The 27,500-nt window shown below is 40.2% G+C and overlaps 1 protein-coding gene across 1 annotated transcript in view; it reads right to left on the bottom strand.

Annotated features, from left to right (window-relative positions):
* The window catches only part of Ush2a (usherin), a 678,886-nt gene that overhangs the window by 535,582 nt on the left and 115,804 nt on the right, over positions 1 to 27,500 (bottom strand). Inside the window, exons 11-13 of the mRNA XM_021198607.1 lie at positions 20,600 to 20,795; positions 16,308 to 16,949; positions 790 to 973 (exon numbers count right to left, since the gene is read on the bottom strand). Of these exons, the coding sequence (XP_021054266.1) occupies positions 790 to 973; positions 16,308 to 16,949; positions 20,600 to 20,795 (1,022 nt within the window). The remainder of the gene's footprint in view (positions 1 to 789; positions 974 to 16,307; positions 16,950 to 20,599; positions 20,796 to 27,500) is intronic.

The following is a 27,500-nucleotide window of genomic DNA, read 5'->3' as shown; positions in this document are numbered from 1 at the left end:
GTTAATGTTAACATTTAAATCTACTGCCTAACCCAGAGGCTCCAACTCCAGTGCTAGCCAGACATCCTGCAGAGTGACAAATGACAGCACACTCCTCTGTAAGCAGGCTTGGGTCCTGGATAGGTGTGATGGGTGGAAATAGAGAAAGAAAGCAGGATTTTATCTAAGCAAAAGCAGCCTTGTATTTAAGAAAATTGAAGGGTGAAGATTGTGGTAGTCTCAAGGGAATAGTGTCTTTCTTTTAAAAACATAAGTCAGGGCAAAGAAAGGAGTTTAGATGACAAACTGTTTGCTGTGAAAATCATCACGACTTGAATTTGAGATTCTGAACCCACACACAAAAGCCAGGCATGGTGGTTCACAGTTTCTGGTCTAGTAGGTCGCTGATTCTGCCTGGCCTAATAGGCAAAATCCAAGCTAGCTGGAGACCCATTATTATAAAGGCCAGCTCTTTGGAATAATACCCCCCAACACACACACACACACACACACACACACACACACACACACACACACACACACAATGAGACAATGAAGATACCTCTTGGCCAATGAAGAGGGGTTTTGTTTGTTTGTTAATGATGGAAGAATATCCAGGGAATTCACAAGGACAAAATGGAGTGATAACCACTAAGTTTAGTAAGCAAGATATCAAGAAATAGAAAATATATTACCCAAAGAACATTTTTGTAGACGTTATTGCTTGAAAATTGCCAAAGTTCTTGTTGATAAGAAAAACTAAAGATAAAAGTCTATAATGTTTTGTCATCCATACAAATAAAGATTTACCTTCCAGTTAGGGGATCAAATCCAAAGTAACTTTCTTGACACTGGTGACAGCTGCGCCCAGTGGTTGAGGGATCACGGCAAGAGCACTGCCCCGTAACACTATTACAGATGTGGCTCACAGCACCAGCTGTGTGGCATGAGCATGGCAGGCATCCAGTGGCATTGCGGGGAGAACTGTAAAAGCCTAGAAATAAAAACAAGGATTCATTTTCAGGTTTGGTTCAATCTTCTCTCAAAATGATAGTGTCTTGACAGCACACAAAACCAAAATGATATCAAGGGACCTCCAGGCCTTACTATAAGAGTGACTAGAGATCTTCTTGATGAATATATTAATTACAAATAAAAACAACCAATCAGTCACCTACATGAAAATTTAGTGTAGGGGCTGTGGAGGTTGCTCAGTGGTTAAGAACACTCACTGCTCTATAGAGGCCTTCAGTTCAGTTCCAAGTACTCACATGAAACTCACAACTGTCTCTAACTCCAGTTCCAGGAGATCGGAGACATTTTGGCCTTGTTGGACACCAGGCGCCTGTGTGATGTACATACATACACACAGGCAAAGCATCCATTCACATTTAAAATGAATTTGCAATTTAAAATAATTTCGGCCAATTTGAAGTTTTTCAACTAAAACTTGGCTCTCTTCTGTTCACCTCCAAATAGTTTCCAAATAGGAAATATTGTATCCAATATACCAGAGAGACATTTGGTAAGAAAGTCAGATAAAATACAAGATTCCAAGTTAGCATTTAACTTAACAATGATATTTTTTAGTAAAAAAAAAAAAGAAAAGGTATTTTACTCATCCTAAAGAGTTATTTGAAACTCAAATGTAATTGATCGTACAGAACATTGTTAAAATTCTCAACGCTTAAACTGTTTCCTTCATGTGTGATCTATACTTCGTTAATTGTCGGGACCTATGGGACAGCGTCTCCAGAGGATTCTCAATCTTCCGCTGTTCCTTCCCAGCTCCCTGTGAAGGCTGCCACGAAGTTTTTCATGGGGTATACGAGGAACTGGTGCTTAGATTCACATGCAATAATCTGCTTAGATGCTATCATGTCTTCTGTGTAGACTGGAAAACAGAAGCCTAGAAAGGTTCACGATACCCCCTCCCCCATCCACCACTACCATACTGAACTAATGATTACCCAAGCTAGTTTCAAGCACAGGCTGCCCAACTCCAGAAGCCAGTTACCCACTGACAAGCCCTGACTTTCTCTTGATCTACTCTCCACAGTGGAGTTTAAACAGTCTTTCTCAAAAGATACTTTCAATGTCTCTTTTCTCCATTTATGGCTTATTCGTTTCAAGAAAAAAATATAAAAATTAGCCAAATTGCCACCATGGCTTCCCACTTTGTAATCTACCACCCCGACCCCTCTATGGTCATTTACCAGCACAGAAGGCTGCAGAGTTGTTTGTACTTTTTTCTCTTCATAACCCTTGAATGCCTTTCTGGGGACACGGGGTGGGGGTGGGGGAGCTGCTCTGTCTGTGGCGGTGGTTTCAATCCATCTCTTCTGCCCTGTAAGCCAGGTCCCCTCGGTCCCATGAACAAGTTTCTCTAGGCCAATTCAGGCCTCTATTAGCTTCACTGCATCCTGCTGATTCCCACCAGTGCCCAAAAACATGTAATTAATCTAATTTTCATCAGCCTGTCACCTGCATCAGGGTCAGAACCTCATCTGTATAAATCATCATTCTCTCTGCTACCCATAGTAGGCCTTCACTAAACACTGATGAGCTAATAAAAACGGACTCAAGGAGTCAGTGAGTTCCACAAGCACTGCACTCAGAAAACATACACGCATTCACCTAGATGTACAAGTGCACGTGCATGAACCACACGCACTACACACATACTATACATGCCACACATACTGCACCACATGCACATTCTGTTTAAAGATTTTAGTTTTTATTCCACAATCCACATCCTTTTCTTATGTCAAAAGTAAAGAAAGAAAAGTGAGGCTCATAGTCACACTGGAGTTCTTTAAAGTCTTCTGGAGCCAGAAGACGGATATCCACAATACAAAATCAGAAAGGCTTTAGCCATTGAGTGAAATATAAAGGGTTCTTGGTGTAGTGTGTGTAGATGCCTGCATGCAGATATTTACTTGATACACACACACACACACACACACACACACACAAACAAGCACATTCATAGTGCTACAAGGAATGCTTAACTGAGGCAACAGGAGAGGGAGAGAGAGAGAGAGAGAGAGAGAGAGAGAGAGAGAGAGAGAGAGAGAGAGAGACCACAGAAACTTCCTATTGAGTAACATTATGGAAAATGAAAATATAGTAATGTCATGATCATCAAGCTTGGTGATATATTATTCTTACTGAGGAGAATAAGTCAGAAAACAAAGCTGCCCCTCCCTGAGTTGTCTGCTGTATCAGGAAAAGCAGAGGATAACTGCTCAGGTCTCTCTCATACCCTGCAGGATCCACTTACAAAGAAGCCACCATCCTAAAGTCACAAAACATCAGTCTACTCTGTCCTGGTTCTGGCAATGCTCTTAGACAGCTTCCAAAGCAGTAAAGGATGTGTTTGTCAACAGTGAGTGGGATACATGGAAAGATCCCGAACACCCAAGCAGATGGCTCTGGGAGCATTATCTTCAGGACAACTTATAGCCAGATTACATGTTTTATTTCTCCATGTTTATCCTCACATCCATTTGCAGGAATAGGTTATAGTCCGATCAGCTAATACCTCTTCTAGTACCTTGTTGGTCATATGACCTAAGCCACTCCTAAGGCTTCTCTTTGGTCTCTGAGAAGGAACTGTCCTTTCTTCAGAGCAAGGTACCTAGCTCCTTACATTCACAAGGGTGGTATCACAGAGTCCTAACAGCTCTCCAGGTTGGGTAAGTGACCCATCAGCATAGATACTTAGAATTAATTTGGTCTTATTGCAATCGCTTTGAGCCACCCATTTGCCTGTGTATACAAATGGGGGTGCATTTTGGAATATAAGATTGGGTAGCTCATATATTAGACAGCAAGACACTGTACCGAAAGATATCAGAAACATAAGCAGAGGACAACCACTAAAGAAAGAGCGAAAAGCATAAAACACCCACGGAAGCAGAAAGCAGGCACGGTGGATGTCAGAGTGCAGAGAATAACGGCTGAGGTCTCACCCACACTGGAGGATAGAGAGAATGTGCCTCTTCCCAGGCCTTGATTAGAAAGGTTAATCCCACCAGTATTTTAGGTGTCCTATTTTTAAGCAGTTCAATTAGGATGACGAAGGCAACTTCCTGCACACAGATTACTTGCCACATCACCTGAATGTGCCTAATTCTAGACCATTACCTCTCCTTTGATGGCTTCCAACTATAGAAAACAACGTTTCCCCTCCCCTCCCACTTAAACTTCCACTCCTGAGTGTGGCTTAATTATAACTGACCTTAATTTCTTCTGCAACTCAATACATCTCTGATCTCACTCCATTAGCTCAGCTTCACGGTCTGCATCTTCACATCTGTATCATGGTAAGTGATTTTATTTTCTGAAACCGTTCTCCCTCATGAATGTCTTTCTGCTGCCTTCTCAAACACGGCCATCATCAGGCCAATGTGCTAACTTTGTTTTATGTAGAGCTGAGAGTTCCCGGGCACAAACCAGCCTGGTAAAGCTTATCATTCCGTCTTGTATTTCAGCTAACTCATGGTCCTGAACAATGCAAACCTCAGGTAGGAGATGGAGTGTCCAGCTCACAGAGAGTGGCCGTCATATCATAACACTGCTGTATGCCAAAGAGCCCCAGAGAACCCCCAGAGTGCTGCATTATTAGTAAGACTGGGGGCATCATCTCCTGTCGGGGCTATTTGTGCAGCACAGCACCTGTCCTGAGCATAAACGAGAGCCATTTCCTAGCAATATCCCTCCTGGGGACCATGAACAACTAGGCTTTGCTAAGGTCCTGAAATGGGAGAAAGAAAACAAACTTAACCTCTGGGCCATGTTTAGAAAAGGAGGGCAGCGCTTGGCTCAGTACTCATTATAGGCCATTAGGAGACAGTACCCTGCACCTTAAACTATGGACGGGATGTTCGTGAGAGGAATCTATGGTGAGAAGGGCTGGATAATTAGGGTGTCTGGATGCAGTGCCAATGGCTGGCATTTTCAAATCAGGATTCCAGTGCTTCTCTTCATTTGAGTGTTTTATAATAAAAATAATGCCGTAGCATTTTCCATACTTTAGACTCAACGTTCCAGGGAGTAGAAACACAGCGCCCCTCTCTCCAGTATTATTTAGAACAATTAATGCTCTATTAAGTTAGATATGCTGCAGATGCTATGCATTTATTTTCTCTTTTGGCAACTGTTCACTCCTTTGTTACTTTACCAGTTCTATATACTCTTACAGCCAAGCTTAGATTTTTCTCTATTAAATTATCCATGCCCCCATCCTTGAAGAACCCATCATTCTCATTGTCGTCTATATTACATGCTCCTTGCACTTATAGAAAGCACCATTCCCTGTTTAAAGCACAAGGCCTTTGTATGTTTGCAATCTTATGTCTTAAAGGATTCCAGAGCCCAGTATCTGGTACTATTATTAAATAGATGTGCCAACTGAAAACTGGATGCAGCAATGAAATGAATATATAGCTTAATGGGTGGATGGAAGGATGGATGGATGGACAGCTGGATGGAAGGAAGGGTGGACAGACAGAAGGAAGGATGGGTGGACATATAGAAGGAAGGATGGGTAGACAGCTAGATAAAGGATGTGTAGACAGTTGGATAAATATCCCTTAAAGCATGAAAGTATTTTTTCCCAATGAGAGGAAAACATGATCAATAGGAATTTGTGTGTCAAGTGTCACTGGTCAGAGTGGCCCAGCCTCCCAGGGGATGTGGAAAGGGATGTGTAAATATCAGGACAATAAAAAATGTGACTTTTGACAAATTATCTGATGAATCAAATGAGAGATGGAAACTTTCGGCCCTTCCTCCGCTACCCCCCCCCCCCCCCCAATTCACTTGCTTTTACAGCAAATGGCGTGGTGGAGGCGAATGCCCTAAGCTTTCTAGTGGACTCGTGTGTTTTCTGTAAAGCTCAGCTTTCTTATCTGTGTGAGCATCTGAGAGTTTGTGGGAAGACTCTTAGACGCATGTTTCTTCTTCACTTCCTTCCTTGTTTTTTTAAGACAACACCTCACTATGTAGCCCAAGCTGGACAGCCACTTACTACGTAGACCAGGCTATCATGGAATTCACAGAGAAATGCCTGTCTGTCTCATCAGTGCTGGGATTAAAGGCATAGACACCATTCCCAGTCACAGCATGCTTTCTAAGCATCAAACACTAGCATAATAAAAAAATACTAATACTAAAATCTCTGATAATATCAGGGAGACTAAAATGATTACATGCTCATACATATAGTCACAACCCAAGTCAAACTTTTAGATTATGTTTCCATTCTAGTGTATTTTAGTATCTATCAAATCAACACTTCCAAGTATCTTCTCTGGTTTAGAGACTATCTATAAATTATTCCAACCTAGTCTGTAGAGATAATCCCATTTCTAGAGCCCACTCTTCAGCTTTTCACTCACTCACTCAAGCAGCCCATGACAGTGCTATTTATTTCCATTCCTATTACTTGGATCGTCCAAAACAAACGAGATATCCCAAGGCCTGAAGCAACAAGCCAGCATCACGGGCTGAGGGGAAGCTGAAGCTGAGACATTACAGATATTTGCAACTATATGTCATTCACAGCACCCTCAAGTGGTTTTTAATGAATATTTAAGACAATTTTGTTTTTCAGAAAAAGTCCCATAGATTGAGGCACATCTTATGTGGTCAGATTCTCAGGGACTTCTAAATGCCTCTTCTATTAAAAGATTCTACTCCTTTTTGCCTTACTAGGTGAGGAGAGAACGGATCTTCCATCATAGAAATATGCATATTTCTTGGAACTTCACAGCCAAGCTTCAAGGCAGAGCCAAGTACTTAGTAAATACGCAGCAATTATTCTGCACCATGGTTACTGAAGCTGTTTTTCTGAAGTCTCCACAAAAAATGAGATTCTTCTAAATGGGAGTTAAAATAACTCTTCCCTCCTTCCACATATTCGAAGAGTGTAGTCCAGGTTCTCCAAGGCAAGATTCTTTTCTAGCCCTTTGTCATGGGAGAGGTACGTATTGTGAGACTCAGATCACTGGGGCAAACACATTAACTCAAACTTTTTTTTTTCCCACCAAGCACCAGGACATTGGTGTGATTAGATTCTCTATACCAACAGAGGCTCTAATTTTGAATAGAACATCAGCCACCTGATTCCAGTTCCATCGGCAGCAGGGTCTTCATGAAATTCTGGTTTATGAGCCCATCACTTAGCCAAGAGGATATGCTTCCTAATGAAACAGGATACTTTGTTTTACTCCCTAATCGTCTATGTGACTTATAAAATAAAAGGCAGAAGCCAATGCTGGAGAAAACATGAAACATTGTTCTATTAGGACTCAACATGTCACGAGAAGCTGTTTCCATTATAAACTAGGCTTTATTGCATTTCAAAGCTGCAATGCCCTCAATAAAACCCCCCGTCTGCCTCTGGTTCTCAAGGACATGGGAGGGTCACTAGCCCAGGATGGCTTGACATCCTTCCCTGCCTTTCTTGGTCTGGCCTCTGGTTAAGCACGGGTGCTGAACGGTACGAGGTCATCCAGAGCTGGAGAAAAAAAAAAAAAAAACAGGGGAAACATATTTAGTGCTATATTTATTATTGTGGGTATGTGTACATTCATCTTTATACACACAATACAAATAATTTTAAATTAAAGCATTTTAAAAATACTTAATGGAGGTTAAGCAGGATTTTTAACCTCTGCTCAAGTTATTGAATGGCGTATTAAAACCAATGTGTCTCTAACGTGCTCTCCGGTGCACATTGCTGTGTTAACAAATTGCCTATAAATTTCAGCTGAATTAAGCCCATTCCTTGTACGTCTGTACTAAGGTTAGGTTAATAATACATGAGATTTCATTACACAAACCTTCCTCAATGATGCTTTTTAAGAAAGTGGGGCAAGAATCTATGTGAAGCCCTCTAACATGGGCCAATTTATATTTAAAGTCACAGAAGAGAAGCAGGCAGGGTTTTTAGGCTGGGATTTTTCTCTTTGGGTTCCATTGCATGTGCCTATGTATGCAGGTACCCTGTGCTATGTGATCTTGGACTCACATTCTTAAAGAAGTAGGGAAAAGTAGAGAGTGTGGCTGTGAAGCATGTCCACTTCCTAGAAAGATTTGTATTCTCCATGCAAGTGTCATCTTAAGAGATGAAAGCCAGAAAACTAAGTTCAAAGTGGAAATTCTTAAGTCAGAAGATGGCAAAACCAACAGTCATCCTGACTACACTTTGCCCCATTCTTATGGTGTGCATGTGTTTTGTTTTCAAAGCACACACAACTTGGGCTATCATTCTTCCTTGCAGAGTAGGAAAGTGATCATCTGGAGGCACAAGGACATCTCCACAGGCCTTTGCTGTTCCCATGCCTAAAAATAGGCAAATGCAACAGAGGTATTTTTATACATAATTACTCATTCAATAAATATTTATGGATAGCTGTTTAGGTTCTATATCATATGCCTGAGAGATAGCATTGCATGATTGTGCATAGTCACAAGAACAGCAGTTGGCTGGGGAGACACTAACATAGTCAGGGAGCCTCTGGAAATTGCAGACCATGGTGCCAGGAAAGCCTGACTACTTTGTGTTTCACTCTGCTGGAAAGCCAGTGGAGGGTGGGTTGAGCAGACTTGGCTGGCTTTGAGGGAGTACCTGTCTCTGCAGTGGCATGGCCAGGAGTCCTTGAAGAAGATAAAGCAGAGAGTGAGAGAGTTTGGAATTTGCTTGGCTAGTCCAGGAACAAGCAGCTTAGACTAACTAGAGGAATGACTGGGAGTGTTAAGAAGTGGTCAAAACAGAGTCACCCTTCGAGGCAAAGCCCCCAGGACTGAGTGTGATGGATGAGTCGGGAGCTCTGGGAGAAAGCGGAGTCAAGCTCGGTTAGAATGATTTGACATGACAAGATTACAGCCCAGAAAATGCAGGGCAGCACTGTCAGTTAAACATGGTAGATTGAGCAACTTTTCCTTCTAAAAATTCCCCCAAATGAAATTATTTTTTTCTAAAAAGGGATAGCAGTCAATAACAGACATCTAAGGGGGAAAATAAGGATTTTCTAGTAGAAAGACCCACAATAAGCATATTGATCAAGCTCACGTAAACCCAGAAAGGAAAGTGTGGGCTTCAAAGCATCAAAGATCTCTCCAGTCCGATACGGGCTTGATTTATCCCTCCCCCAAGGAAGAGGTTGTTGGGCTCACATTTTAGGAGAAGACAGGAAGCTTTAGCTGCAGAAGGAAAACACAGAAGAAAAGGGATTGGCAGAACAAGTATGGGGTGTGGCATCCAACAGGGAGATCGTGGAAAGGCCGCCTGTGACAGATAATTTTATTTCTCAACTTGGTCAGACTTGGCATGCAGTTAGTTATCTGGTCAAAACCAGTCTACATGTTGCAGCAAATCTATGAGGCAGATTTCTGTAGAACAAAAGAGTGCTCGTACCTAAACAAAATGGTTTACCAATCAGCAGAATTGTTAAGCAAAAAGTACACTAGCTGGGGAATTTCTGAAAACATGATACGTAGGAATGGAAGAAACAATAGAATCATCCAGAACGCTGGGGAAGAGAAAATACAAGACCTCTAAAACAATGGTATGCTATTTTGTGAAAATTATTTGAAGTACAAGTAAAGTTTCACACACCTCTTTGTAGTTGGATAGTCTCAAACAATAGAGAACTCCAGAAATACAAAATGCAATGAATTCGCTCCTCATGTTCTTTTTAGATGCTACTGGAGCATATGTTGAGCCATTTATACAAATAAACCAAGACAAGCAAAGATAGAGACTTATGAAAATCCAGAGCCCAACATGAGGCATCTGTAAAGGTGAGGTGTGGAATCCAGCTGTGGGACAAGGCTGAAGATTCTGCCCAAGACAGAAGAGGAAAGTCAAACGCCTGAACTTCTGCAAACTGCAACAGTCCAGGGAAAACAGTGAGTATGGTCAATCCTTGGAGTAGAAAAAGTAGTTAATGTCTTGAGTCACAGAGTTTGGGTCTTAAAAGTACCCAAACAATTTCTATAAGGTGATGCAAACGCAAATGCTCTGTCTTTTCTTCAAGAAAAGAAGTATAACGCATTTATAGCTAATTCAAAAATAGATTTAAGGAGCACAGACAGAACCACAGAGAAGAAATGTTATGATCCATATGGGGAGGTATGTACTCATAGACTGACCAGAGAGAGTCTCTAAATTCAAAATATTCCACGGGATGACGAGAGGGCTCAGATGATAAAGACACTTACTGTCATGCCAGATGACCTGAATCCACCTCCAGATCCTTCATGGGAGAAGGAGAGAAATAACTCCCCAAAGTTGTCCTCTGACCTACAAACACACATTCACTCACACATGCACACACCCAAATATAATTAAAACATAGAAGATCAAGGTGGAACAATAAATGGACAATATTAAAAATATTAAATTTTAATAAGTATAAAAGAACTGAAAGTCATGGGGCAGTTGCCTATGGTAGAGCTAAAGCAGACAGCTTTGAGGAGGATTGACTCCTTTAAATCACAAGTCTTTGGTTTATAAATTGTACCAATGAGACTCTTGGTAAATAAAAACTTTAAAAAAAGAAGGTGCTGGAAAATCACTCTCCACCTTTATTTTTACCTGATCCTTCCCTGGTACCCCTACCCTGAACCCCAACCCCACCTCTGCCTTGATCCAGCCCTGAGACCCCAAACCTCGAAACCCACCCCAGCCTTCTCTTTGGAATTTAAATGATACTGATTGCTTATCCTTTAGGAGATTTACTCCTTTGTGCTCTTTACTGAAGTAGAGATGCCACAATACTCCTTCCAAAAGGATGGGGACAGTTGCCATCCTCTTTAAAGGAGGGCAGAGTGGGTACTACAGCCGACGAAAAATAGTGCTCATCCTTAAGCATTTCTATATTTGGTTTACTCTGTGCCTATTTAATTTCTTAGTGCATCAGTGTCTTTGGGACAAGGGCTAACTAATTCAGCTATCATGTGTACAAATACAGTCTACTATCTTATGCATTAAGGATGCTTGGTCAGGAGTTTCCTTAGTTGGAGAGTCTGAGAAATACTTAAGAGTTGTATCAATAGCCAGAGTAGCTGATTGGGCTGCGTTCTCTAAATCGAGCACTTGTAATCTCAAATAAGGAAAAAGTGGAAACAATAAAGAAAAACTAAGAAGTAGTGACAAACTCAGTCTGCTGTTCGTCTGCACCAGGCAGTTTCTGCTTCTACCAAGATCACTCCTCTTCAATGTGCCATCCGGAGACTTTTAAACATTCAGAGCGGTTGGAGGCACTGAGGAAGAGTGTGAGATACAGGGCTAGAGAATGGAGCAGCCCTGCAGCTCTGCCAACCATTGCTGGAAAGTAGATGTTACGAATGCATTTGTAGCTTAGCTTACTACCACTTTCCCTGCCAACTGTCACTCAATGAAAGCTTCACCCGGTAGTGCAAATACAAAATTATTTGATTAGTCCAAGACACCTATAGTATCAATGATCGTCTTCTCAGAAGAGGGAAGATTTATCAGTATAAGCAAACTGTACCGCTTGGTAGAGTATTACAATTCCATTCCAGAGTTTATAATCCCGGGTCAGTATCTACAGATGCCTGAGGAGGAGACCCTGTATTAGGAAGTGTATGAGTGAGACAGATATGAGATTATAATCAGAACACTATGAAATATATGAGAAAAACTCCACTAACAAGGGATTTTGTTCATCCCCTCAGCACCCCACTGGCCTTTAGCATCTTTGGGTAATTATTTCAAATTTCACTAATAATTAGAGCCATGTAAAAAGTGGAAACACATTGATGCTGAAGGGATCTCCTCAAGAGTTAGCAAATAAACTACTCCCAAGTTTGTTAATTGCTAGTTATTTGCATCAACACAATATCTTTTCCATTTTTATAACAGGGGCTCATGTGTTTAATACAAACTCAGATATGTACACAGATTCCCTTTGGAAGTCTGTCTTATAGCTAGCTCTCTCTGGACATGAAAAGCAGTCTTGACCAAAGGTTTGGGAGTAGAATGAAGCAGCAGTGGACAGCATTCATGTACTTAGAAACAGCACTGCTTACCACTAAGTAGAGTCAGGTGCTGGGAGAAGCTCAGAGCTGTTGATTGCTGAAGGCAGATGGTGGCCACTAACAAGCCAGGGACTACAAGAACTGTATCTCCTAATCACATCCTCTATCTACTGCCTTTCCCACTACATTATCGTGATATGAGGTTGGCATTCTGTTATAAATTTGATTAATTGATTAATTATATGTGTGTGGATACTTTGTATGACTTTGTACCACAAACACATTTATGTTCCTAGAGGCCAGACGAGGGGATTTGATCCCTTGAAACAGGAGTTATGGGTGGTTGTGAGCCACCTTGGGGGTACTGGGAATTGAACCTGGGTCCTCTGCAAGAACTACAAGGGCTCTGCACTACTAAGAAATCTTTCCAGCCAAGAGGTTGACATTCTTAACAACACAATCACACTCTCATCATTTTTGCATCAAGTTCTGATTTAAATTTAATTCAACCTTTTAAAAACTGATACATAACAACATATATATGGGATCAACTAAATATGTGTGTGTGTGTTTTTTCTGGACATGACAGGACTACTATATTCATGAGTTCACAGCAGTTGTGGTTGCCTGTATAAGACCTGCACAAGATCAAGCCAGTTATCATCTAGCATGGCTTGAGAAACGGTTCAAGAACCCTTCCCCTTAACTGAGGATCAATGGACAGCTGGTAGCTTCCTGAGAAAGGCACATCAGTTCTTTTTATGGGTGTGGCTCCTGTAGGTCAGTCACATGAGACTGGATGACCCCACAATCAGAAGGGTATAGGCAACTCAAATTAGAGACAACGGGTTATTAAATTTTAAAAAGGAGAAAGACAGGAAGTTCGGGGAGTAGAGACTTGTGACTGGAAACAAGATGGATTAAGGGGAGAGAAAATAGGGAGAATATGAAAAAAAGATTGCATGAAATCTTCAAAGAATTAATTAAAATATTGATTACAAATTAAAAACAAACAAAGATGCTTTTCTGCCTAGTCATTTAGAAGTATTTAGGCCATTACGTATTCACTACACTCCTCCACAGCATGCCAAACTTCTTAGAATCCAGTTACAAATTTTCTCCATCTTCCTACACATCCCAGTGTCTGTTACCTATCCCCCACCCTGTGCTTATGTGATCCCAACTTATCAACATCCCGAGTAAGGTTGAGTTCACTCTGTACCTACCATTCAGAGCCTGGCTTATTTCACTTAACACCCGACCTCCAGTTCTATGAAGGTTGTTTCAAGTGACAGGATTCCATTCACTTTACATCAGCTGATGGCTAGGTAAAAAAATTGTGGTATATATATATATATATATATATATATATATATATATATATATAACTTTCATAAAAAGGAGTAATAAAAGAAGGTATTTGGAATGAAAGTGTAACATGATTTCTTAAACTTGAACTTCTTTCCAGACTCAAATAATAATCAGTACATGAAATAAATGTTAGTACATTTTCAAATTTACCTTATGATTACATATTTATAGAGGCTTGAATGAACTCACCTTTTAAAACACTGATGCTGAATGTTTAGAAAATATTTCTGGTTCACTAAATGTATGATGGGGAGTTAGGCATTCTTTTAAATGAGAACTTTTATTTGAAGAAATCAACACATGGTGAATACACAGCTCTGTTTCAATCTAATTCTAAAAGAAATAAATTCATACTTGGTAGCCATCAGTCTGGGTAATCACAAAAGTAACCTGTAATGGCTGGCCATGGAAATACCAAGAAGAGTAAACCAAAGCATTAAGATAGACATAAATTGGAAGCTGGGGAGATGCAACACAAATGTGAAGACCTGAATGCAGTCCAGAAAAACACAAGTTAAAAAGCCATGTGTGGGAATGTGCACCTGTAATCCCAGTACTAGGGACGCGGAGACCGGAATACCTCTGGAGCTAGTCATCTAGCCCCTTACCCCACATACACCAACACTAAAACCAGAACCAGAGTGACTAAGCTGCCTGAAAAGGGTGTTTGAGTTGGAAGGTGTCAGCCAAGGAGAGGTTCCTTTTGTTATAGGTGACAGCAAAGATGCTTTGGGAGCAGAGACATCTTGAAGGCAAACAGCCAAAGGATGGAAACAATGGGTCACCCTGTTTAGGATCAAGATGGGAAGAAGTGTAAGACCAGAGAGGTTCTGTCCAGATGAGGCAGAAGTCCATGATGCACGGAGAAAGAAAAGCCTGTTCTTTCATCTGCTTGTCTATTGCTTATTTTTCTCTATGTCTACATTGACGCAACACACAGAAACACTCAGAAGACCAAAGTCAGGGTTATTAAGAGTGTCCAGATATCTAGATGGTGCATCAGATCTTCATCAAAAGGAGAAAGTTTTGTTTCAAGTTTTATCCCAAACTAGAAAAGCTCTTTAATATAGGTGACACTCAAAGTGTATGCACCATTTAGTCGGAATGAAACATTCAGTTTTACCAGAAGATTATTAGTCAAAAATATACATCACTGGACCTGTGGGAATTCCTTTACCATTGAAAAACAAGGACAGAGAATCTTGATTATTCACCATGCAGGAGACTGTACCCAGAAAATCAGACACCTTTTTAAAGGCAAAGGTTTTTTTTAAAGAAAGAACACAAAATTAGTTCAGGAGAGAAAACCTCAACAGACAGCAAATTTGAGAGGTTGTTCAAAAGGAAAAGAAGAAGCAGCCATGTTCAGTCTGTTGACCTGGCTCTCCACAATGCTCTTACTTCCTGGGGACACTGACTCCTTACACCAAGGTAAAACAGATTCCTGGATATGCTGATCACTTGAGATGCCCTGACATCTCTGGTCATGCAGAATTAGCTCAGGGGTGCACATCCTGTCAAAAGGAACAAAAAGAGTATGCCCTCCCACTGTTTGGAACTGTTAAAAGGCAGGTGGCTTGTAAGTCCATCTGCATAACTGAGTATAGAATCATAGGCATCATCAGGAACACATGGTGGCCAAACATCCGCAGAGGGAGAAGAGGGGAGCAGGGAAGGCTCTTTGGGTGTGGGGAGGAGAGGGGAATATGAATGTTGTAGCTTGGGGGACATGGGGGAATTTCCTTTGACTATTGCAGAATAATTTCCTAAAATGACATTTCCTAGATTTACTTGTATGTATCAATGGATTTTGAAAACTGGTGGTTATGTGGTTGCTCACAATCAAATTTTAAGGATGCTAACTTATCTGAACCTCTCCTGGTGTCTCTTTCCAGTCAGTTCTTTTCCACAAGGCTCAGCTCCTAGCAACCACTGATCTTAACCTCATCCTTATAATTTTATGTTTTTTTTTCTTTTTTCTGACTTTTAAGTTTATGGGATTATGAATTAAGTGGCTTTATCCATCTTGTTTTTCTCCCATAGGAGAAGGACCCTATATTTGCATCATAATACCCCCTCCCCTGTCTTCCATTTCATGTTGTCTCCAAGCCCCTCTTGAATTCATGATCTCTCTCTCTCTCTGCTGGCAAGATATCCCCAGTAGTGAAATAGGGGCACTTATATATTGGAAATAACCAACCGTTACCTCCCTGGTCTTAAAGTCAGCTCAGTAGGAGACAACTTCTACCTATGTCTGTAAACCTAACCAAGGACCCATGGCTACAGTGTCACAGAGCCCAGGGAAAAACCAACTCCTGCAATTTTCCTAAATCAATACTTAAAATATGATCAACTTATTATAAAGTATTACTTTAATTAAAATTATTTTAAAAAGCAAGGTCTTTACTCCCACTAGGAAACAGTCAAAAAGACAGACTTCTATACAGTGAAATCAGACATCCATCTACTTACTTATGTGCTACATTTACAAATAATCCTAGATGTATCCTTATGATACCAGAGTGCACAGCCCTTTATTTAATAATATTTTTACCAGTCACCTCATTTAGAAATTTGATCCATTGTCTAGATATTTGATATTGTACAGATGATTAAGTCAAATTCTTCGCTCTCTCTCTTTTTTTTTTAGAAAACAAAATATTCATCCCTTTTCTGTTACATATCTTTTAACTGATTAAAAATGTACTCATTTCAAAGGAAGGAATTGTGGCCTCTCTAAGGAAGTATGTTTGATTCCTCTAAAGCGCCCCCTTTCCCCACATACAGGAAACACAGGGACCAGACAGTCTCAGGCAGGTCAAATAGCTTGGTTTGGATGGCATAAACGCAGCAATGGTGTTGAAGATACAGTCTTCATAAGCTGAAACCAGAAACAGGGATCATCTGCGGTCCCTGAACTGATATGGAGCCTCTCTTACCTGGCTGACACCGCTCACACCTTCTTCCTTGTCGATGAGGTAGACATAGACACTGGCCACTGATGGGGTCACAAGTGCTTCCAGGTAATGTCCCCAAGGAGTCACAGTCGCACGTCTGACAACCTTGAGGATTGTCCATCGTCAAATTGAACCTGTGAGGCTCACACTGGTGGCAATGCAGACCAGTTACCCCTAGTTTGCAAGGACACTGCCCAGTTGACTTGTCACACCATAGAGAGCCATTTACCGTCCCGGTCTTCTCGCAGTTACAAGGCAAACAGAGGAGGGAATCATTCTGATGTGGGTTGAAGTAGCCTGCCTTACACTGACTACATTGTCTCCCTCCAACATTGGGCTTACATACGCACTGCCCTGTCTCAGCGTCACAGAGGGTCCCAGCCTGGGAGCCAGCCCTGCTGCAGGCACAGACCTCACAAGCGCTCCAGGGCAACCCATAAAAGTTTTCTCTGCAAGTGTCACACTTAAGTCCTTTGGCTTCCTTCTTGCATGCGCACTGCCCAGAAACCGGATCGCAGAGTTGGCTCACTGAGCCGTGGAGGTTACATTGGCAAGGCTCACATCCTTCCACATTAAAACTCTGGAGGAATTTAAATCCGAAATTGCAGCGATTGCATCTAAGCCCTGGAAACAAAACACATTGGAAGGGATGAAGGGAGGAAGGATAGCGTCACTGAAGAGGGCTAAAGATTAAACATTGAACACAGATCCGAACCACAGAGAGGACCCCTCCAGGATGGCAATATATGCAAAATGCAATGGCAACGCTAATTTAGCTCTAGCATGTGAGTGGTAAGCAGGCTGCTTTGTGGAATTTAATTGCTAATCAATGCAACATACAATGTGGAATACATGTATCACTTCTGTTGCATGTGTGGGGTAACTTTTATCCACTTTCACAAACATCAAAACTGTATGGAAGAATTTAAAAAATGCACATGACCACTCAAGTAACTTTTCTAAAAATCAAAATTGCCTGAAGATAGCTAATAAGATTTTTTTCTAGGAGGATAAGCAGAATACAAAATACCAACTCGACAGAGTAAACAGACCCTCTATCGTTGTAGCTAGAGTCTCCATGGAAAACTGTTTTAAACCGTGCATGCAAAAACTGGTAAAAGAATAAATGTTAATATTCGTTACTGCAAACATGTTAAAGCATGTGGATATTAGATGTGCCAATTAGCCTCAAGAAATCACGAATTGTCCGCATGCCAAGTGCCAGGTTGTATCCTGTAAATACACCAAGTTTGTGTTTGTTTACTATACCTTTAAAAACTGGGGGAGGAACAAACCTAAAACATGGGTCTGATAACTGCCTCTGTGATAGCAATAGGCACATTTACATTCAGCTGTTAAAAATTAAATAATTCACATAAATATAACTTATCCAGAGTAATTTTTATTTTAATCCTTTGCAGGGTCCTATATTTTATCATTTTCAATTAATATAAATTATGCTTGCCTTGGCTCATAAAGCAATCTCAGTGCTTGTCAAACCATGTGATCCAAACACACCTGTTCAAGCACAGAGTGAACACAGAGCCTTATGTCACCCCTCTTCAGAGGAGCACGTACATGCATTTTACAAATGGAGAAGAATGTTTTGTCACTAAAATCTTAAACCTCTGACAACTCAGGTTAGTCTCAAAAAAGGACGTAGCCATGGAGAGGGATTTAAAAGAATGTAACAGGGTGGTGTCTAGGCGCCGAGTCCTTCTTTTATACTACACACACTTCATATATCCCTGAATGTAAATACCTGCTCTCATTGCATTGAATCAATTGAGACATCTATTTCAAACTATAATTGTATAATTGTAATAAAAAATTAGTCCTGAAACAAGAGTCAAATATACACATGGGCACTGGATATGGAGGAAAGTAGCCCTAAGCTGGAAGAAAATGCATACTATGTATGTATATGGACAAAAATTCATTCAAACTCCAGTAGAAGGCAAGTTCTTTAACAATGATGAATGGCTCACCTAAGGCATATCATTTAATTTCAATAAGGAAAATAAAAAAGGACCACGATTGCTGCAAATTTTAAAAATAACTGTATTGTTAACAAGAATTATGACTCATTTTGAACTATTAAAATCGGTCTACATGGATTCATATCAGATCAGTTTTAAAAATATGCACAGCGCTTATTTGAATATGCCATACATATTCCTGACAGGTAATCTATTCCTAACGATACTCGCAGAGGCCTACAGGGCATCACACTTGGAGCTAACAAGTGCAGGCGAGTGAGCACACTTGGCATTTAACTCACCGTCTTCCCTTTTTATTCCAGATGAATGACCTACTTTAATAAAATTATTGGTGGTAATGTATTTTACCGGTGATAGAATCATTAGTAAGATTTAACAGTTTTGTTAACTCAAACAGTTTGCCTTCTGAAACGCACACAACACACCCTTGTATTTTCAGGGAGTTTCTTTCTTCCTATTAAGGAGGTAATCTTCAGCAAGGACGGCTGCTAATCCTATTAGGAAAATATATATTCACGTCAAGTGCGCGATTTTATTAAAAGTATTTCACTCGCAGAGATTTGCTCTGGAAATCATCGTTTACAGTATTGTTAAACGGAGGATTTAATCTTCACAAATTACATATTTATATTTTCCTGCAGAACCCTGTTTGTAGCATGAATAAAGGGCAATAGTAAATGGCGAAGATTTCAATGAATTATAAGTAATTAAAATTTCTATTTCAAGCTGTAAGATCAAACTACCACAGGATGCAAATCACAGAAATAGAGAAGCTGCCACTCCATTGTGTACAAAGACATGGGCTAACTTGTGTTTCCCTGAATTTAAAATATGTCTCACACCTAAGAACAAAGAAAGCCACACTGAAGGAATTCGACATGTCACTCCTCACACTTACAGAGTCAAGCTGCCCTCCACAACTCAGCTAGACTTTGTTTTTATAAGTTAGTGTTTGTGTCCCTGCCATAAATAAAGGCGGGAGTAATATTGTCCACTTTTATGTAATCTTTCCTTAAACCAGAGGGGTTCTGGGCAATGTCATTAGGCCTGTCCATCATCTTTTAATTAATTAAAATGTTTGTCTACCAGAGATGTGGAGTTTTGTATATGTATGCGTCAACAAAACAGATTGGATTATATCACACAAAAATATATCATTCGGAATTACATGCAAATACATACAAATATATGTATATGTATGCATGTGTGTGTGTGTGTATGTTCATGTGTAGTGTAAATATTACTGGTAGGTATTTTTATTATTTTCAAGTTCAGTAAAACCACACAGGACTTGGTGTTTTGTTTGTTTGTCTGTTTGTTTAAATTTCACGCAGGAGCCAGAACACTGGATGTACTTCATGAAGAGCCGGCATGCACAGTTAGAACATAGTGCACTTCATGAAGGAGGCAGGGCATGCTCAGTTAGAACACAGGGTGCACTTCATCAGCAAACTTTCCCCTCATAATATTCTCATACATCAAAATTTCAAAGTGCATTATGTACGTGGTGCATTTTGGGCACTTGATAAATTTTGTCCTTATGTGGCGGTGGTTCCCCTCAAAAGTGTTGGATGTAATAAATTGCTATAATCAAATCTAATTTCTGAAAAATACCTGTGGGAGTAACAAACAAAAAAGCATGTCTTGTATAAAAAAATGATAAATAACACTGAAGCCCGCTGTTTATTATAATCAGCTTGGTACAGAATTACAAAATTAAAATTATGTGACCCTTTATAAGTAACTCTAGCAATAAACATGATGTGTGGAATTATGTTGACTTGCTTTGCATTTCATAGGGACAGTTCAAAGAAATATAATAGAGAAAATGGAAAGATTTATCACAAAGTACCCTTTAGCACAGAATGTCTTGGAAAAAAATTCCATTTATTTTGGTCTATTAAAACTAGCAGGAAAATGATTTGCTTAGAACTTATTAAGTGTAAAACATTTTGAAAAAGTGCTAATTTTCTAAAAGAAACCTCTATGTAGCAGGCAAATTATATTTTTCTATGACTTATTAGTTGTGTTCCTGTACCTAAAGCATCTACTAGCTAAAGGAACTTCTAAAGGGTTGATTAAACTAAGCTTCAAACTATAGCTTGATGGAATTATTAATTTAGTCCTTTTTTGGACAGTTAATTTAATCTGAACTGTATTTCCTAGCCTTGAGCAAGGAAATCGGTTTTTCCCTTCAGTTAAGAAATCAAATAGAGGCTTTCCCCCCACAGATGGGAATAGAGATGTGACTGTAAACCTGTGCATCATACATACCAATAACATTCGCTTTGCAGGAGCACTGGCCTGAATTTTGGTGACAGGTAATGTCTCCATCCACAGTCCCAGAGGGATTACAGTTACAGGGACGGCAGCCGTCAGGATCCAGCGCCTGCAGGTCATAGAATCCATCCTGGCACTGAAGGCACTGTCTGCCAGACACACGTCTCTTACAATCACATTGGCCTCCAATCTACAGGAGATACAACATTTTATAGAATGATGAACATATCTATTTTTAGATAATTTGCTCATTAGATACAAGACAGGGAAGGAAGGAGAAAAAAAAAATTCTTGAAATGTTAAGCAGACAAGTAGGTGGTTAGGTTGTGCTCCTCGTGGCAGAAAACATGGGAGACTTCAGCAGGGAGAAAATTTAGAAGTGAATGAAAATAGACCCATGGAAGTCAGTCGTATATGACTAAAGGGGAAGCGGGGAATTAAGCATTTAAGCACTATATAAAGAAATCAGAATATAGACATGTAAGTCCTGAAAATAGAAAAGAGACAGCAGCTAATTTAATCTTCAGAACCCAACTCTCTGCTTCACCCCTTCCATTTACTATCTAGTTGGTCCAAATCTGTTTTGAGCATGTAGATGTTTAAATTAAGAAACAAGCCTCCCAGTGATGAGATGGACCTATTAAGTGCGACTGTTATCAAAGCCCTTTGGAGATAACAGCACAGCACTGGAGTCTGATCCTGATGTGTATCCTCTTTGAGGAATACGTCAGTGTTTTCTCACTTACTTGTGGTATCATTTCACAGTAAGTACATTATAGACAGCTAATATTATTGTTAGTTACACACGTGGGTTCTGATGTCTGAGAAAGGGCTTTCAGAATTCAGATTTCAAAGAATAATTTTTGCTTCATCTCTGCTTGTCTGAGAAATGAGGTCTTATTAGAATCATTTATTTCAGGATAAAATAAGACAACTGTTGTGCAAATAACGAAGTTGTAAGAAATAAAGGTTGGCAGGCTGTTTGCCATTCACCAGGTATTTGAGTGCCACCCAGGTCACCCAACGGTATAGACAATTGTAGGAGGTCATTGAGGATCATTCAGCCAGTTAGATCTAGCTCTGAGGTAAACTATAGATTCAAAACATTTAAATGTCTCTTCTTAAGATTTATTTTGTTTTTAATTATGTATACATTTGCATACATGTATATTGACATGTCCATCTGAGTGCAGATTTGCACAGAGGCAGGATCCACTGAATTTACCTGCTTTGGGAGTTCTAGGAAGCTGTGAGTTATCTAGTGCAGGTCCTGGGAACTGAACCTGGGTACCCTGAAAGAGTAGTGAGCATTCTTAACTACTGAGCCATCTCTCAGTACGTTTCATCTTTTTGAACGTTTTAATTAATTAACCCATTCACTTTACATCCTGACCGTAGCCCCCTCCTTGTCCCACACTCACAGCCTCTCCCCAACTTCCCCTCTCCTTGTCCTCAGAGATGGGGAGGCCCCCCACATGCCATGTGCAGCTTGGTCTTCATGTGCGTTCCCTTTATATTTTTTTGAAGCAGGGTCTTGTTAGATGGTCCATATTGGTTACAGAGCCATTCAAGGGCTAAGACTGCAGGACTGGTACCCTGGTTTCTGGCTTCTGATTGACATTTTTGACTTTTTTTTGTCATTTCTGGGTTATCTAGAAGTGGGTCAGTTTCTAAATATTTAGTGATGTTTCTGAATATCTTTCTGGTTGATAATTTAACTGATTAGTCATCATGCTTCATATGATTCAAATCATGTACAGTTTTCTGAGGTGTGGTTTATGACCCAGATTGAGTCTATTTTGGTAGATGTTTTCCGTAGACTTCAAACTCACAGCAAATCTTGGCTGCTGTTGGACTGAGTGCTCGGGCCATGTCGATGGGGTCAACTCGGTAGCTGGTGTTGCTGTAATCTATATCCTTACTGATTTTCTGTCCATTTGTTTTTCCTGGCTATTGAAAGACATGGGTATTGATGTTTCGTTTTATGAATTCGGGGATTTTTCTATTTTTCCATTCACTTCTATTGAAGTTTGCTTTCTAAATATAGTTATTTTGTTTGGCACACACCTGTTAAGAATTAGTAGAACTTATCATTATAGTGAAAATTACCCCCTTTGCAATTTATGTTTGCTTTTAGTATCCTCCTTAAAATGGTTGCCTTAAAATCTGTTTCCTGGTTTTAACAGAGTCCCTGAAGCTTTGGTACAATTCCTGTTGGGAAGCTCTATATTCCCAACGGTTCTGTTCAACCTAGGTATTGCTTCCCTTTGAACTGTGCTGCCTATATACCGCACATGCTCAGTTTGTGAGATCTCATTTTCACATGCTGTTCCAACCTTTCACTTGTAAATGGAGTATGAGGATGTCGAACTTTGACATGGTTGTTGCTATGGGCCTCAATCTCACCACCACCATCTTCCCATTCACTAAGATGCCTGGACTTCCTTTTCTGTTCCTTCCTAATTTGTATCATGGCAATTTATGACTCCATCTTACGTCCACAATGCCTTGAAAACATACGTTTCATTTTATGACTTTACCATTTTCTTGTACCTATTTACATAGTCTACCTAGGAGGAAAATGAAGCTCCTCTGTGGTTTTAGACCCTTGTAGTCCTTCCCTTCTGCCCCTTTACCAGTGCGATATAGATATATTTTTCACATTACAAACTCTTTAAAGGTGATGTTGATTTTGTTTAATCTTCCCATTCCCCCCTTAGAGTTAAATGATGAGGAAATGCACATTTGTAACTGCTGTTTTTGGAACGCCTTCTTTCTCTGTATAGATCCATGGAACCTGCAGTATTTCAGTTACTCAGAAGTAGTTTTACCAAACATTCTGTAGGGTGCAGTTCTTCCTGCAGTGAGCTGTAACTTACACACTGTACAACTGAAGGCCATCCTCCCCTCAGATAGACGCTGTGATGGACAGGGGATTAAGCTGTGCCATCTCTTTGTGTGTTTTCCTGTTGCTCCATTTTCTTCTCACTTGTGTAATCTGTCAGGACACTGGCATCATCTGATGGCTATTATATATGGAATGTGTATTTTCCTATGATGCTTTAATATTTTGTTTTTATCACTACAAGAAGCAATCAATAATTCTGAGGAATTTGATGATTATATACCAATTGGTTGTTTTCTTTGTATTTCTCCCTTGTGTTTTATTGACCTTCTTGACTCTGTGACTTTATGGTTTTATATGCAATTTTGGAAATTTCTAACTATTATTTCTTCATGTATTTTTGTCTGCCCCAGCCCCTTCCTCTCCTCCAGGGAATTCAGTTTCATATGAAGTCTTGTGAAGTTGTGTGACGGCTCACTGACACCACCTTCACCCTTCTCAATCATCTTTATCTCTATGTCACATTTATATTGCTGTTGGGTTGTGTCTTAATATTTTATTCAATGTACAATCTACCATCAATTCTACTTGGTTTTTCATTTCATGTGGTAGTGTTTTCATATGTAAAGTTTCATTTTTTTAAACCTACTACATCCCCATCTACCTTTAAAAGCATCCAGAATAGAGTTATGATGTTTGTAATATTTCATTGTGATGTATTTACCTGACATTAGTACATGTCCTTAGCTTGTAAAACAGTTAAAACTGGTGGGCTTCAACCACCATGGAATGTAATGGGTTGCTCTATTTTGTTGCCTGCCTGAAAATTTCTCAGCTTGCCATGGCTGCTTAGTGTTTTTACCCTTAACCCTCCTCAAAGGGATGCCATCTCCTAGCTCTTTACACATAAGATGATCAACAAACATGTGAAAACACATGGCACATTCTCTGTGGACCTCTAATATGACTTCTCTGAGTTCATCTCTTCTTTCTGAAACACTAAGAATGTTGGTTTCCCAACCCTTAGCTCCCTTCCCATAGCTTGGTATAGACACTCCTTAATTGAAGCCACCTGGGTAAACTGTAGAACTAAGGGGCATTTTCTTCAGAATCTAATGCTTGGGATCTTGTATGCAAACAATACAACTTGTCTACATTTTGGTTTCTTCAGGTGGAAAGACAAACTCACTTTCTGTTTGGTTTAAACTAGAAGAGAAGTTGCATGAAGCATTGTAAGATAACACTTCTTTATCATAAGGAGGGCAGGAAAGGGAACTCTGAAACCTAGTTTAAAAGAAGAGGAGATGGAAAATTCAGAAGGAATTTATTAGCAGCATTTAGCATATTATGGAGGGAGTTCTATTGGGAAACATTTATTCAGACATTTTACATAAGCTTCAGGCTTTGAACCCAAATAAGAGAGAGAGAGAGAGAGAGAGAGAGAGAGAGAGAGAGAGAGAGAGAGAGAGCTCCCAGGAAGCTTGGCAGTTGTACCTCTGCTTCTAACTATAAGGAATCTGAATGGCATAAATCAAGGTCTCACACTGTCTCTCAACTGCTCAAGAATTCAGTTTTGAAGGCATCTAAACTAGAATCCTAAATCTTTACCTATCCCATCAGTACAACACTTTCTGGAAGGGAAATTCTGGACAGTAGCAGAATTTGCATAATAACTAAACTCAGAGGAGTACAGAGGATCCTGGGGTGTCCAAAAGTCCTAAGAGTACGCAGAGAATGTGTACTGGCTCCATTAGAGATAAATAATTATCATAAAATTTGCCCATGAGGAGTTTAGAAGGACAAAAATATATCATAGTTATTTCTTCTCAAGGAAATAAAGACAGTAAGTTTTGAGCATTGTTTGAAGAATACACATTTAAGAATTTGTGTGAAAAACTTAAAGGTTTTCAGTTGTGCTGGCCTACATATGTAATTTCAATATCTGGGAGGTTGAGACAAGCGACACTTGCATGTCTTGCCTTAGAACTCCATGTAATGATCTCCTTCAGGTCGTACCATGTACAACCCATGCAACAAGACCTGTGCTAGCTGCATGTGTAAAATAAGAACACTCCTCCTTAAAGTCATGTTACCGAAGCTCAAACATTGTCTGGCTCCTTCTATAGAAACACAGCAGTGGTACATAAACCCACTGCATATCATACACAGAGATTCCCTTTGCCTCCTTCTCATGGCACATTCCAGTAGGGGCAATGCAGCCACAAGTGTGGTTGTTGTTGGACCATTTCTGAGAATATCCTCATCCTTCGTGTGTGTGTGTGTGTGTGTGTGTGTGTGTGTGTGTGTATGTGTATGTGTGTGTGTGTGTGTGTGTGTGTGTGTGTGTGTGTTATGTACCCATTTACCACTGGAGACAGAAGGTTCTAATTTAACCTGGAACTAAGCGGATGGCTATCAAACTCTAGCAATTCTCCTGTTTCCCCCAAATACACAGCACACACACACACACACACACACACACACACACACACACACACACTATTGAGGTTAAAGGCTTGTTTGTATCCATGTTTAATTTGTAGGTATGTTCTGAAGATCTGAACTCAGGTCCTCAAGCTTGTGCACCAACCACTCAGCCTCCTCCTCAGGCTCTGATATTCCTTTTACATAAGAAGCTATGATTCAGGAAGACACTGGGGCTTGTGGAAAGTCAGTCAGAAAGCATCCTTCATACTCAAAGCCATGCTCATTGTCACTGTTCTCAATTTACCCAGAATGCCGAGCTGCAAGTTCAGTAACAGCAACAGACAGGGCGTTCGGCGCCTGGAAGGATAACAGCCAGGTTTGCACCTGCCAGGAGCTGACAGCACACTGGCAGAGTCAGTCAAATGCTACAGCTCTGAGCTCACACATTCCCCAACAGCACTGTAACGGCTTCACCATGCTGCTCGGTGATCACAAGCAGGGCCTCTCCAACTTTGGACAAGAGAGCCCACATCAGTTGTACAGACCATGTGGCAAAAGTGGCTACACTGCTGTGTGACAACTGTCACAAATTTGGCAGGGATAATAATGACAGCATAAAAAAAAAAAAAAAAGTAGTGAAATCTTGTAAAATAAAACTAAAACAAAAGCCTTACTTTTGTCATTTTTGTCCACTCTCCTTCAGATTCCCAGACAGAATTTTTCATATAGTACATTCAGGGCATTGAGTAAATCAATACTCAGATTCTAGTGTAGGTGTGCTAAAACTTGGTATGGTTTTGCTTAAATAAAGCAGGAAGCATGATTTTTTTTTTTAGGATGATAAGCGAACACAGCATTTCCCAGGATTTCTGTCATTGTAAGTAAAATGAAACAAAAATTATGTCTTCATAAATATGCATTTGGCTGGTGGGAGAGGAAGCTTAATGTTCTGCAGATGACATCTTCCCCCCAGAACTCACTAAAAGCCAATGAGGTAATGGAGGTGCTGCCAAACAAAGAATCACTAAAGCAAACTCAAAATCGGAAGATGGGAAAATTAAACAGAATCTGGAAGTTGTGTCTGCAACAGGCAAAGTACAAATGCTGGCAAGAAGAAAAGGAACTGGTTAATCAATGAATATATTCTTCAAAATATTATCTTCTCATGTGAAGAATATGGACAGCTTGGCTTGTAGAAATCTTTGTTTTTTGGTGAAAGCAATATGTTCAAGTTGTCAATTAGTGTACAGTAGCTTAGTCTGTATGCTGTGATCACACAAGGTCATAACTACGGTAAGGGGCTCTCCCACTTGGAAAGATACTTTCCCCTCTAGGACTGTTAACAGCACCTAGAAACTGTGCACAGAATGATATCAATGGGCTTCTTTCTTGTGTGTGTGTGTGTGTGTGTGTGTGTGTGTGTGTGTGTGTGAGAGAGAGAGAGAGAGAGACAGAGACAGACACAGAGACAGAGACAGAGAGAGACACAGAGAGACAGAGAGAGAGAAAGAGGAGAGAGAGAGAGAGAGAGAGAGAAAGAGAGAGAAAGAAAGAGAAAGAGAGAGAGAGAGAGAAAGAGAAAGAGAAAGAGAAAGAGAAAGAGAAAGAGAAAGAGAAAGAGAA

Source organism: Mus pahari, chromosome 5 (genome assembly GCF_900095145.1).
Source record: "Mus pahari chromosome 5, PAHARI_EIJ_v1.1, whole genome shotgun sequence".
NCBI classification, from domain to species: domain Eukaryota; kingdom Metazoa; phylum Chordata; class Mammalia; order Rodentia; family Muridae; genus Mus; species Mus pahari.
Note: the sequence above shows the minus strand (reverse complement) of the source record. Positions and strands in the feature narration are given on the sequence as shown.